Below are 15,120 nucleotides of genomic sequence, written 5' to 3' on the forward strand. Positions count from 1 at the left end.
GGGTTGGGGCACTGCCCCCTGTAACACTCAAGGCAGGGTTGGTGGGGAGGTTACAGTGCCACCCCCTGTCACCCACAGAGCAGGGCCAATCAGGGGGTTTGGGCGTTGTCCCCTGTCACGCACAGAGCAGGGCCCATCAGGGGGGTTGGGGCTCCGTACGCTGTCACGCACAGAGCAGGGTCAATCAGGGGGTTGGGGAGCTCCCCCCAGTCACACACAGAGCAGGGCCCACCAGGGGTTTGGGGAGGTACCCCTGTCATGCCCAGAGCAGGGCCCATCAGGGGGTTGAGGAGCTCTCCCCAGTCACTCACAGAGTAGGGCCCATAGGGGAGTTGGGGCACCGCCCCCTGTCACACACAGAGCAGGGCAGATCAGGGGGTTGGGGCGCCGCACCCTGTCACACTCAGGGCAGGGCTGATGGGGAGGTTATGGCTCTACCCCATCACACACAGAGCAGGGCGCGCGGGGGAAGGGAGGTCTGGGGCGCCGCACCCTGTCACACAAAGAGCAGGGCAGATCAGGGGGTTGGGGCGCCGCACCCTGTCACGAACAGAGCAGGGTGGATAGGGAGGTTGTGGCCCCGCCCCCTGTCACACACAGAGCCACAGGGCGATATGGGGGGTTTGGCCTTGCCCCCTGTCACGCTGATCCTGGTGCCGGGAGGCCTCGCGGCTCCGCTGATCCCAGTGCTGGGAGGCATATTACCCTTTTAATATACAGGATAGAGGCCTGGTGCATGGGTTGGGGCTGGTTGGTTTTCCCTGAAGGGTGTCCTGGATCAGGGTGGGGGTCCCCACTGGGGTGCCTGGCCAGCCTGGGTGAGGGGATGATGGCTGTTTGCAGCTGGTCACACACCCTTCAGGGTGGGGGTCCCCACTGGGGTGCCTGGCCAGTCTGGATGAGGGGCTGAGGGCTGTTTTCAGGTTGGCGGGTGACTGAAGTTCCCAACCGCTCTTTTTTTTCTTTTTTTCCTTTTTATTCTTGGCCAGCTTTACCTGAGAGGCTTGGCCCCAGCTCTGAGGCCTCAGCTGCTGAAAGCAGGTATCTGGTTTGTTTGGGTTCTATAATCGAAATACTGTTTCAACTCCAGCTCTGAGATCCCGGCTGGCTGAAAGCAGGTTTCTGGGGTTTTGTTTAGCTTCTATATTTGTAACAACGTTTCAAACTGCAAGCTCAGAGGCCGGCAGCGTCAGGCGGGGAACATTGGCTTCCTCCGTCACTGAAGCAAGCAAGCCTCATGTTAGCTTCAAGCTGCCTGGCTGCCGGCCGCCATCTTGGCTAGCAGTTAATTTGCATATCGCCCTGATTAGCCAATGGAAGGGTAGCGGAGGTATGGCTAATTACCATGTTTCTCTTTTATTAGATAGGATGCCATATACACATATAAAGACATTTTCAAGGCATAGTCTTAAGGTATTAGTTTAGTAAAAGGACAACATACATGAATCATTTATGAAAAAATCATTCTAAAATGTCTGTATTTAGAAAAAAGCAGATGCATACATCATTTATGACAAAGGTACAGTTTTTAAATGTTTACATTTTTGCCCATTCTTTTTAGAATTACTAACTACACCTACTATACAGAAAAGAAAAAAATATATTTATAATAACATTATAGTCTTGAAATATACCAATACTTTAATAGAACAGAGTACTTTAAGAATAGTTTGTTCTACTATGGTACCTATTTCTATTACATCAATTATTTTACATGCCTCTGGTAAATAAGGGAGCAATCTTGGAACAATGTGGAAGTTTTGTTGGTTCATATGTAATTTTTCCTAGGCAAGGGAGCCAGAATAGCAAGAGTACAACAATAGCCTTAGGAAAAAAAGGTAAAAGCTCTCAGCTCAGGTACTGCACGGACAGGAGCCCTTCCAGTTCTATTTCAAGAAAAATAAAAATGTGCACATGTACAAGAGCTCCCTCCCCAGCAGGCAGCAACCCCAGCTTTCCAGGCTTTTATTAGCCTTGTGGTAGCTGGCGCTTCTTCTGGGCCCACCATAATGGCAGCCCACTGGCTCAGATCTCCACTTCCATCAGCAATGACTCCATGCCTTCAAAGCACCATTTCCACTGTATAGACTCCAACTTATTGATCTCCCTTTCCTAGTTTTTCCAAGTACTCCCTTGAGTTACCAATTATTAACTTTGTTAGCACTCCAGTTCTAAAGTTGCATAGAGCTTTCCTGATCTGCTCCAAACCTATTTTTACTCTTAAGCCACCTCATTTTTAGTGCACAATCTTATAAAAAGCAAGGTATGTTAGCAATGCAAATATATGTGTAATAGCCAAGACACCCATACGTTATGCATCTAAGTGGAACTTAGTGACTTACCTTTGGAAGCTTGATAGGGGGCTCTTTGGATTCCTCCTCTTCATCACTATCTGATTCTCCACTCTGAACAGAGTTCTTAGATGCAGCTGCCAATGATGTTTCCTTTTTCTGCCATTCCAGAACGCAATGGCGTACATTGCAATAAATATTAAACGCAGAAGGATTGCTATGTAGTTTGATATCTGGTATGATTACTGTATTCTCCAAGTTTTCAGACTGAAATACAAGATATAATACTTCAATTTCATATTCCTTTCCATCATTAATTCTAATTTTAAATAAAAAAATAAAAATATTAGAATTAGACATGCTAGATGACCTTCAGAAGTCACATAATTGGCAGAGCAAAAATAATCTAAATCTACTTATAGTGCCCTTTCTACTATACTTCATTACTTTCTGAGTAACACAGCAATAACCAACTTGACAAGGGCTAGAAAGGGGCAGGTGAAGAACTTAGGAATACCTTATTATCCCGTGATGGGAATTGAGTCAATATAGCTTAACTGCTATAGTCTCAAAGGACATTAATTGGGAGCTTTTCTAAGAGACACCAAATGTATTGTAGAGTCTCAATGACTTACCACAAATGTTGTATTACATTTTTATTTCTTTTAAAAGTAGATATAGGGATTTAAACAGATATTAGGGCTAAAAAGAAAAACCCTTAATTTTAGTTAATTCTTCAAATTTCATTCTCATTCAAATAGTGGCAATACTATGAAAACTATAGATTATGAACATACACTTTCCTAAAGCTGTTTCTTTGCTATCAGTCTTGATAAATACTAAAAATCACATGCTTAGTAATTTATTAAAATTAAATAATTTCTGTCTTCTCCCAGCATTTTATTCATCAGACCACAACCACTCTTTTATATCAACATTTACATTATAAATATACAGACAATTGGTTTAAGATATTCTACAAATGCAAGTTCCAATAATTAGAGTATTTCTAGGAAGTATGCAAGATAAATAAAATGATAACTCAAGTACCAAAAACACTTGATCTCAAAAAATGATACACTTCTTCCATAAATAATTGGTGAAAAATGAAAAACTCTTTATTAAATAAAAAATGTACTAATGTTAATTGAGACATAATATGTAAATATGTCCTCTAGAGATATTTAAAAAAGAAAATATTAGCAATCCAAATCTAACAATATATAAAAAAGGTAACACATCATGATAACCCAAAATCAAGGTTGGCTCAACACTGGAAAAGCAGTGTAATTTCCCATATGCATACCATAGCTAACACAGTAAAAAACAATGCTTGCAAACTAAGACTGCAAACAAGGCAAAGATATCTATTCTAAGCAATTTGATTCAAAACTGTACCAGATATGCCAGTGCAATAAGCCAAGAAAAAGAAATAAAAAGTATACTTAGAAAGTATCTTCTAGAAAACAAAATGCCTTTATTTGCAGAAGATGCTTAAAGAATCTTAAGAAGTCTGCAAAAAAAAAGCATCTAGAATATACAAAGAATTTTCAAAACTCAACAGTGAAAAACAAACAGGTAATCCAGTCAAAAAAATGGGCAAAACACATTAACAGACATGTCACTAAAGAAGATATACAGAAGGCAAATAAAATAAGCACATAGAAAAAGGTTCAATATCATAAGCCATTAGGAAATATAAATTAAAAAAAAATTATATATATATATATATATATATATATATATATATATATATATGATACCTATCATACTGGCTAGAATAAAAAATAGTGATAATCAAATGCTGGTGAGAATCTGGAGAAACTGGATCTCTCACACATTGCTAAAAGGAATGTAAAATGATACTGCTACCTTGGAAAAAGTGTGGCAGTTTCTTATAAATTTAAACATGTGCTTACAATAAATCCCAGCAATTGTACTCCTGTGAGGAAAGAGTTAACACTGCAGGTATGATTTCTTATTCCTTGTAATTCTCCAAGGGAACCATGACTGATCCTTGGTAAATCCTTGGGAGTGTGGTCTTTAGACTTTTCTTCGTTAGCTGTTGATGATTCTGGCTTGTCCTATTGCTTTGTACAAATATCAAGGTTGAACCTGAGTTTCAATCTGTGATATACTATGTGATATCACCTGAGATTCACTTGCCATGCTGGCTGCACAGCAGGATATGACTATATGACCAGACCCCCATAAAATTCTTGGATCCTGACTCTAATGAGCTTTCCTGGGCAGAAACATTCTACACATACCCCTGTAGTTCACTGCCTAAGAGGAAGCATGTCCAAGGAAAAATTAGGAAGCCTGTGCCATAACTCCTTAGACACCTCCAAAACATTTTTTTCCTGCTGCCTACTGCGTATGTACCTTTTGTTGTACTTAGTCTTAGTCATTAGTATAAATTGCTTTGGGTCTTCTGAATCCTCTGGCAAGTCATGGAAGGAAACACTGCCTAATCATTCTACTCCTAGATATTTACACCACCACCCCCACAAAAACCACCAACACATATATTCACACAAAGACTACTAGATAAATGTTCATAAAAGCTTCATCTGCAATGGCCATAAACTGGAAACAACATGTAAATGTCAAAAGGGTGAATGGATTAACAAATCAGGATATATCCATATAATGGGGTAACTAATCAGCAAAAAATAAGACTAAGCTGGTTAATATGCACAACATGTACACAACTCAAAATCACTATCCTGAGGGAAAGAAGCCAGATATTAAAAAGTACACACTGTATGATTACATTTATATGAAATTCTAGAAAATGACAAATAATCTATAACCACAAAAAAAAAATACATCTGTGGTTGCCTACATCCAGGGCTTCAGGGAGAAATGGAATGCAGCAAAGGAAGAGGAAACTCCCAGGGATGATGAAAATGTTCTGAACCTTGATTGTATCATTCAAAACTCACTAAAATGTACACTTCAAATCCCAGTCTCAGGTTCTGCTACTAAGATAATGACCTAAGACCATTTGAAGCAGGATGGTGAGGAAATTTCCTGTGTAATGGATTTTATTTCTCCTATAAAAAAGTAAAGTCATTTGCTAGAGGGTAGGATTTATCAGAAGTCTGAGGAGACGGGCAATGGTCTGAAATAGTAATAGGAGAAAATGAAAGACCTAATTGACCAGAAAAAAATAAGAAGATAGTCTGGCTATGGAAGGTTCATTTGAACATGTACTGGTACCAATAAACTCTTGTTTAAACTCCTCTTAGCAGCACATGATAGTCATCTGAAGGAGAAGAGAAAACAGCTGGATTCGTATAAGATTGAGTTTTGTAAGACGGATGCAACAAATATAGATGGAGGAAAGGAAGATGTGGTAGGCAGAATAATGGCCTGCAAAAATGTATTCACCCTAATCCCAGGAACCTGTGACTATGTTACCTCACCTGGTAAAAGGGCCCTTAAGACATGATTAAATTAAATCTTAGGATGGAGAGATTTATGTGGATTACCTGGGCGGGTCCAATTAATCACAAGGGTCCTTATAAATGTGAGAGGGTGTCAGGACAGTCAAAGAAGGAGAAAGTGTTGGAGTGAGGCAGCATGAGAAAACTCAACCAACCATTGCTGGCTTTGAGTTTGCAATACTAAGGTTTAGAGGCTGCCTGTATCCAGGGGATACAGGCAGCCTCTAAAGCTGGAAAAGGTAAAAAAAAAAAAAAAAAAAAAAAGAAAAGAAAAAAAAAAGAATTCTCTCCTAGAGACTCCAGAGGAATATAGCCTTACATACATCTTAACTTTAGTCCAGTGAGACTCATTTTGAACTTCAGACTTTGAGAACTGTAAGATAATTTGCACTGTTTTAAACCAGCAAGTTTGTGTGATTTGGTACAGCAGCCATAGGGAACTAATACTGTAGATTAATTAAGCAAGAGTTATTCTAAAAAAAAAACCAACAACAAAAAAAACCCAACAACTGTGGTAACTAAACTGAATAAGAAGGAATTAAATAAAGGACATGGCTAATGGATGAGAAAAAATACTAGTAGAGGGGTCAATGACAGTAAGAAAGGAGATATGGTAGTATAGATAAATGGATTTTTTGTTTATTTGTTTTGCTGAAAAGAAATACTTGTTTTTAAAAAATATGGGGAAAAAAGCCCATTGGCATTTTTTACATAACTTTTTTAAAAAGAGGGTGGACGAAAAATAGTCCAAAAACAGTAACAGAGGGCAAGGAGACTAAAAAAATGTTACTATTTTATATGCTTATCATAAGTAGGAAATGTTTCTTATTTATCTTCCTAACCCAAATATCTAGCATAATACCTACACATAGTCAGTATGCAATTAATATTTGAGGAATATAAGAATGCATTTTTATATCATTCTTATTACAAGCTACTTCTATAAAGGCGATAGCAGATATAAAACCTGAAGCTAGATAAGAACTGAGAATTACAAAGGGCACAAAGATAGAGACAGAATTGAAAGGGACAAAAAAACCTTGACTATCCCACATTATCCTGATATCATATACTACCACCTTTAGGAATATCACTAAATGAAAGCTTAAAAGAACTTAAAAAGATCTTCAAGATTCCCATACTATGACTCTGCACATAAATCCAAAAAGTGGATAAGGGGTAGAGGTTGGAAATCTAAATGAATATAAATCTGTTAATTTTTTATACATACATACATATATATATATATATATATATATATATATATATATATATATATAGTAAGTACATTAAGAATGCTCTCCACTTTTCTCTTCTATCTCAAAAGCAGAGTAGTAAGAGGTGATAGAGTGAAAATATACTATCTGCCCACCCAGCAACATTTTCCTTAGGGTAACCCTTCTCCCATTCCACATGGCCTGCTCATTGGGGTGCTCACCTCTAACCAAAGTACCTAATCTCCAACACCAATGTAAATAATACAGGTTAATAAAAAAATCATACCCAAGACATTCTGCTAGAACCAGTAGGAGAGATGTCTCTTGCTCAAAGAAAATGAAGATGGAGCTGCCAGCAGCCTTAGTGCTCAGCCACAGGCAATAAGCCCACACCGAAGCAAGAGACAAAGACATAGATTTGATGAATTATTTAATCCCTGAATCCATCTCTGTCTCAAGATAGAGCCACCAAATAAATTTTGTCCCTTATCCTTTTGGAAGTGTTTTGTTTGTTTACTACTTTAAAGTTGATTTCTCTCAGTTACAATAGCAAGAACACTAATTGGAAAGAGCAGGAAACTGTCTCTAGAACTTAAATATGATATACAGGCCATGCTAAGCTATATTAACCAAAAGTGGAGCTGTTTAGAAATCATAGTTATGACTCTTCTCTTCCTCCTGTCTAGGCTTCTTAGTACTGTTCAAAAGAAAAGAGACTCTTATATAGAAAGCAGAATCTGGACCCTGAAAATGTTTAAGAAAAAACTAGATGAATTTTATAGCAAAGAGTTTTGTCTTAGGTAGAAAATGAGATCTTTGATTGCTAAAATCCCACCTAATTAAAATATTCTATATTGCATTTTCTTTTGCACTGCCACCCAGTCAAAAGAATCTCAGAGCAATATAGATGCACCAAGATTCTCCCTAATTCATGACACACGCATAGGCATATGATGAACCCAAATTCAGGTCCCAACTCACAAGCCAATTCTACTCAGTTTGTAGTACAGGTAGTCAGAGTGTAAGAAAGAAGAGAAATGGTTATGTTTCCCCCAAATCAAAAATAAGAATAAATAATAAACAATTTTCAGGATCCAGTTATTAACTTCTAGCCTACTGATCGAAATATGAAGCTAAGCGGTGTAATTAAATACTAAGAGGCTTCTAAAAAATTACTTTAACACAGAGACGTGAGATGGTGTGCTAATTATACTCACACCTTTTTAATCTTGGCATTGTAATTCAAATTACTACATAAAAAAATTCCTTATTTCTGATAAACTGCCAGCAGTTTTACCTTGCTTCTTGTCTTGACTTTTGATTTGCTCTTCTGTTTTCTTTTCAACTTCTTCTTATTTAAAATTTTCTTATTCCTAGAAATGTAAAAACGTGGAAAAATTATGAAAGTTCAATATTAGGACATACAAAGCTATTAAAAATAGGTACTTCCAAAGTAGAGACTTAAATATGTATCCTACAAACTTCCTTTCTATGAAACAGTAAGATACTACCATATAATGTAGCTATTGAAATAACACAATACTAGATTATCTAAGCAATACACATGAAATGATAAAAGACTTGAATTTTGCAAGTAGTTTTATAAAATTAAAAAAAATTTAAAGGCATCAAATGGAGGTTTTTAAACTTTATTTAACAGTGGAAATGCTAATAAATATCAACTATGTTCCCTTCCCAGAAAAATCTGCTCTTTGTAGTAGTGAGGACTACAGTGCAAAAATGGCCAGGAGTCCATTTTTAGCAAATTACTATAAATAAACCCCAACTCATAGACTTCCTACATCCAGCAGCCAGTTTTTCATTACCTCACAGCCCTGAGGCCAAATTATTCTTTTAAGCAAAAAGAAGTCCCTAAATGACTCTGAGAAAGAAAAAATAAATGAGGCAAATAATGAGAATTAGAGTGGAAGAAATATGACTCAAAGAAAACATTTTAATTTCATCTAATATTTTTTATGTCTATCATGCTGAAGTACACACTTCTAGGTACTAAATTTAGATACAAGATAAAAAAGACAGTTCTTGCCCTCAAGGAGCTCCGAGACTTGGATAAAAAGCAAGAGGGTGCTATTGCTATAATAAAGACAAAAGGTGAAGAGAGCGGAGAAGCAGGAGGAGAAGGGGGAGAGGAAGAGGAGGAGGAAGAGGAGAAGAAAGAGACTCTACATGATACAGAGTTCAAATCCATAACACTTGCTAACCAATTAGTGGAAGCCGTAGTAAGGCTAAGTCACTTAGAGGTAGGGATGTCATTCACAAAAGTATGGAAGTCAAAAGGAAGAATTACTTTGCTAAAGAAAAAAATGGATTTGATTTTGAAGATGTTTAACTAATGAAAAAGATTTTGAAGATTCTAAAATGTTAACAAGATAGATGTGAACAAGCATATGTAAATTTTTTCCTCGACACTTCCTTCAGCTTCACTCCATAAACCAAAATAATCACAAAATCCTGTCAATTGTATCTCATACAGTTCTTGAATCTATCTACATCTCTACTGCTGCTAAGCTAATAATCTAAGTCACCACCACATCCTGCCTGGACCACTGCAAAACCGTCATAACACATTTCTGCACATTGATATTTGCGTCCCCTTCATTCCATTCATCACATTAAAAACGCAAGTCAACTTCTTAAAACACAAATCTGTGTAGGTAATTCCCCCACTTAAAACTATTGACAAAAAGAAACAAATGAAAAAAAACACACACAAAAAACATAGAAAACAACAACACACACACACCAAACAACTCTATTAATATCTTCTCGATTCTCTTAGGATAAAGTCTAAAGCAGCGGTTCTCAACCTGTGGGTCGCGACTCCTTTGGCGGTCCAACGACCCTTTCACAGGGGTCGCCTAAGACCACCCTGCATATCAGATATTTACATTATGATTCATAACAGTAGCAACATTACAGTTATGAAGTAGCAACGAAAATAATTTTGTGGTTGGGTCACAACATGAGGAATTGTATTTAAAGGGCCAGAAGGTTGAGAACCACTGGTCTAAAGGAAATGACGGCTTAAAAGCTCCTCTACCGATATCTGACCTCTGCCAGTCTCTCCTGCCTCATTCTGCAGTCATTTCCAACTTGTTCTTCATACTCCAGCCACAAAGACATCTTTTTCAATGGTCTGGACTGGCTAAGCTCCTCAGGGACTTTCACAGAGGTTCTCCCTCTACCTGGAATTCTCTCCCACATTCCCTGCTAACCACTCTTATTCTCTGAGGTCCCAGTATATGAGTCACTTACTCAGGAATGTCCCAGACTGGGTTAGTTTCCGTAATACACACCCTCATTTCATTTTGTACTTGTGTTTCATTGTGTAATCTACAAATATAATTGTGTATGGGATTATCTGTTAAATGCATCATTCCCTCACAACCTGTATGCCTCAAGAGTGCAGAGACCATGTCTTTCTTTCTTATTACTCTAGCTCTTTGCCCAGAAAAGTACCTGGAACCCAATACTATTTTGAGAAAGAGAAAGTAGGATGGAGGAGAAAGGAAGGGTTGAAAAGAAAGTTCAGAGCTATAGCTATGAGCGTTACACAAAGAGTAAATAAGGAGAGAACCAAGGATAGATCCATAGATAGAACAAACATTAAAGGATATCTAGCCAGAAATGTCCATTAAGGAGTTACCCATAGAATTATTTTATGCAGATTGTGGTGCAAAAAAGGTAATGGAAACCATGTATGTGAATGAGATTTCCCCAGTAGAGTAAGCTACAAAAGTAAAGAGAGTGACCAACAGCTATCAAATGCTACACATGAGCAAATATACCTGCTTACATAATCTATTCAACTACGAGTAATGTGAGAGCATGAAGAATGTCTACTTCAACTCCACACTTTCAGCACCTGCATCAGTGTCTGACACATCATGGATGTTCAAGAAATATTAGATGAACAAACACATTAATGAAAATATTTCTCATATATGACTTAGGAAACCAACCTCCTTTTATACTAAAGTTTATTTGAGTAAAATCAGTTATCTGAGCAACAGGAGTATGTTACTGCTAAAAGGTTAGCTCCTTCTATGCAAATTATAAAAGCATCAAAGTTCACTCAAAATGAACTGTCAGAGGAACGAATATATAAATCCAAATTAAGATGAATTTCCTGAAGCCTAGTTATCATGAACCTAAATTTTCACCAGTATACATCAATATTTTTATCTGCCTTGCTTAAGAGACTTCAAAAAATTTTTAATTGATTTCAGAGAGAAGAAAGGGAGAGGGAGAGCGAGATAGAAACACTGCTGAGAGGAAGGCTCCCTCCTGCACACCCTCTACAGGATATCAAGCCCATAACCAGGGTATGTGCCCTGACCAGGAATTGAACCTGTGACCTCCTGGTACCTGGGATGACACTCAACCACTTGAGCCACACCAGGCGGGCTTTAATGGACTTCTTGAATGTTCAAATTACAAGATAGATTTCTTTCTATGCATTTTACATTTAATTAGTTATAACAATTTAAATAAAACTGAACCTACTAATTCCTGAATATAGATCAGCTGAAGAATCAGCTTTCCCAAATCCCCAGAAATTAATTTTACTGTGTGTGTTGTTGATTTGGATTGTTTTAGAAGTAGAGGGCTATCAAAAAGAGCCAGTAATAAATTAAACATTATATAATGAAAACTCATTTCAACATTAGAAAATAAAAATGCTATTTATTAGTAGTACTAAAGGCTCAGTGCATGAAAATTCATGCACTGGAGGGGGGGTCCCTCAGCCTGGCCTGCCCTCTCTCACAGTCTGGGAGCCCTCAGGGGCGGGAGGCGACCCGGCGATCAGGGGAAGGCTATGCCCCCATCACACCTCTGCTGCTGCCACTGCCGGCAGCTACCACTGCCAGCAGCGTAAGCCTCAGCCGGCCCTGGTTACCTGAGCCTCCGGCGGCCCTAGGTGGCTGGGCAGCTGCCATCTGAGGCTTGCCTGCACCTCAGGTGGCCCTAGGAGACTGGGGGGCTAAGGGGACTGGGGGATTCTGGAGGCAGGCGTGTGGCCATCTTTGAGGGCATGGCAGTCAATTAGCATATTCCCTCCTTACTGGCTGTGGGCACTGCCATCTTTGAGGGCGGGCAGTCAAATAGCATATTCCCTCCTTATTGGCTGTGGGCGCCACCATCTTTGCAACAGCATGAGGGTCAATTAGCATATTCCCTCTTTATTAGATAGGATAAGATCCCATTACATGACTGCATTTGAAAACTAAGCTTAAATAAATTTTTCATAATATCTGAGAATGGATAAAAGAAAAACTCTAGAAAGCAGTCTTACACATGAACAATTCATCTTGGAATTTCTGGTGATTTAGCACTTTAAATCCTCTATCAAATAGGAGCTTAATGAAGAATGTCTGGAATTGATCCTATAAGTTTTTTAGCCTTTTCATACAAAGAACCCCATACCCATGAGATTTGAAAGAATTATGTGTAGTAATGAAAGGCAAAGGCTATTAACATGCTTTAAATATTTATTTTAAAATGTTTACTTTAAAAATGCCAAAGAAGGAACATTCATAATGACAATCATTGTTTAAGGAAAACCAAACACTCTGCAATATGAGGACCAATGAATTTTGCAAGTTGTTCCATGATATAGTTCATTAGTTTCTCTACCAGATTACTACTGAGTCTGTTTTCTAACAAAACAAAAATTAGTCATAATTTAATTGTAAAACCTCTCTCTGAATCTGTTTCTTCATCTGGAAAATAACAAGATTAAGGAGATTATCTCTGAGATTCCTTTTAATTCTAAAATGCTAGGATTTTAGTAAATCCAAATTCAAAGAACTTCAGGAATAAGAGGGTGTTTTTTTAAAATATATTTTTGTTGATTTCAGAGAGGAAGGGAGAGGGAGAGAGAGACAGAAACATCAGTGATGAGAAAGAATCACTGAACAGCTGCCTCCTGCATGCCCCACACTGGGGATCAAGCCCACAACCCGAGCATATGCCCTGACCAGGAATCAAACCATGACCTATTGGTTCATAGGTCAACGCTCAACCACAGAGCCATGGGTTTCAATCTTTTGTTTAATTTGCCTTAGCAATGAGAAATTTAAAAATTCCTGAGTCTATGGTCTAAGGCAGGAAAAGGCAAATATTTTTTTTTTCTGTAAAAGATCAGATAGCAAATATTTTATCCTTTGTAGACCATTGAATCTCTGTTGCAACTACTCAACTTTTACAGCATAAAAACAGCCATAGACAGCACATAGATGAGCATAGTTGTATTACAAAAAAACTTTATTTCTGGGAGAATGTTTTCTTAGCTCACAGGTCATACAAAAACAGGAATTGCGCTGATTTGGTCTGTGGACCAGTTTGACGACTCGCAGTATAGAACATATTTTGATTAACAGGCTCATGTCAGAAAGAAAAAAAAAAACACCGTAATTAATGGTACAGGCAGTCCTTGGGTTACGTCAGACTCAATGTACATCATTTCATGGTTACATAGCCATCTCCATTTGTAAAAAAAAAAAAAAAAAAAAAAAAAAAAAAAAAAAAGGTCCGTCATTTTGACGTATGTACATATGTGCTTTATGTTTTTTATTATTTATTTACCACAAGTAAAGGTCAGGAATTGTCATCTTTCTTTTAAATTTTTTTACTGTTTCACTTCATTACTGCTGTGTACGTGCTCCATGTGAGTGACGTTGGTGCTTATGACGTAGGTGGGTTCCGACTTATGGCAGAAATCATGTTACGTCACGCCGTAGGAACGGATCTCCGACATAACCCGAGGACCTACTGTATGCAACTCAGATAAAACTGTTCAAAATATCACTATGCTTATACAAATAAGCACTCTAAAATTATCTGCCTTTTCTTTTTACCAAGATTAACTCCTGACTTCCACTTTTCTAAAGTAGGATACTAGATAGGGGCAAGCCACTACTCTTCCTTCAAAAATAAGACAGTCAGAGAAAGACAGGTATCACATGATCTCACACAGATGTGGAATCTAATGAATAAAGTAAACTTATAAAAAAAAAAATAGATCCAGAGACATAAAAGCATGGAACAGGCTGACAAGTCTCAGAGGAAAGGGGAAAAGGGGCAGGAGAAGATTAAGCAAAGAACTTATATGTATACTAGAAGCCCGGTGCATGAAATTCATGCATGGGTGTGGTCCCTAAGGCCTGGCCAGCTATCAAAGCGCAAGCATCTGGTGTGGAAGGGAAGGTCCCAGCTGACCTCTGGGCCCTGGGCAGCACCTGGGCCCCCAGGCCTCCATGCGCCCTCCTCCACCTAAGTCACAACACCAGAGTCCCCATGCAGAGATGCGGTAAGCGCAGCTGGCTGCGGGCCAGGGTGCAGCGTGGGCCTCTGGGCCACCCAGTGGTGCCACACGGAAGCCGGGCCGGCAGAACGCTCTCTCCCAGCTGGCCTCGCAGACTGGCTCCTGTGTGACACCTGACCGGCCCTGCGGTCCCAGCAGCTGCAGTCCAGCTAACCCTGAAGAGGCTGCGTGGGTGCAGGGCAGGCTCCTCGCGGGCACCGGCACCTGAGCGCAGGGGCATCCCCAGCACGAACCCTGGTGTCCCAGGGGAGGGTAGCAGGGGGAGTGACAGCGAACTCGGCGGACACCCCGCACCTTCGTCCCCATCACCCCCACCCCCGGGTAGCCGGTGAGAAGTCACAGCACGTCGCCAATGCTTGCCATGTTCCACGCCACCCCCTGCTGGTCAGCACACATCATAGCAAGCGGTTGAACTCCCAGTCTCTCAGTAGAACGACTGCCAGAGGGGACAATTCGCATATTAGGCTTTTATTATATAGGATATGCAAAACCCATGGACACAGACAATAGTGCCATGAAGGCTTGAGGGGGGTGTGAAGGGGGTCAATGGGGAAAAAAGGGAGACATCTGTAATATTTCAATAATAAAGATAAATTTAAACATAAGAAGCTATGGAAGTAATTTAGGACAGATGAACTAAAAATCCAGAGATGAAAGAGCACTTCCAAGGGTATTCATATTCTTCCAAGGGGGCATTTGCAGAGTTTGGGAACAAGTGAAAATCGAGCTTAGCTTAAACAGGGTACTCTACTAAGGGAAACCAGAAGCTACTGGTGCTTTAGATGTCTTGCATGCATTGGAATGATGGACTT

At 39.2% G+C, this 15,120-nt stretch overlaps 1 protein-coding gene across 18 annotated transcripts in view; it reads right to left on the reverse strand.

Annotated features, from left to right (window-relative positions):
• Window positions 1-15,120, reverse strand: part of MYCBP2 (MYC binding protein 2) — a 300,050-nt gene that overhangs the window by 242,477 nt on the left and 42,453 nt on the right. For all 18 annotated transcript variants that reach the window (XR_009451352.1, XM_059684877.1, XM_059684883.1 and 15 more), the window contains exons 2-3: window positions 8,258-8,333; window positions 2,343-2,558 (exon numbers count right to left, since the gene is read on the reverse strand). Coding sequence is in view for 17 of the 18 variants with exons in the window: in XM_059684877.1 (XP_059540860.1) it covers window positions 2,343-2,558; window positions 8,258-8,333 (292 nt within the window). In the remaining variant the exon portion in view is untranslated. The remainder of the gene's footprint in view (window positions 1-2,342; window positions 2,559-8,257; window positions 8,334-15,120) is intronic.

This window comes from Myotis daubentonii, chromosome 2 (genome assembly GCF_963259705.1).
Source record: "Myotis daubentonii chromosome 2, mMyoDau2.1, whole genome shotgun sequence".
NCBI lineage: Eukaryota > Metazoa > Chordata > Mammalia > Chiroptera > Vespertilionidae > Myotis > Myotis daubentonii.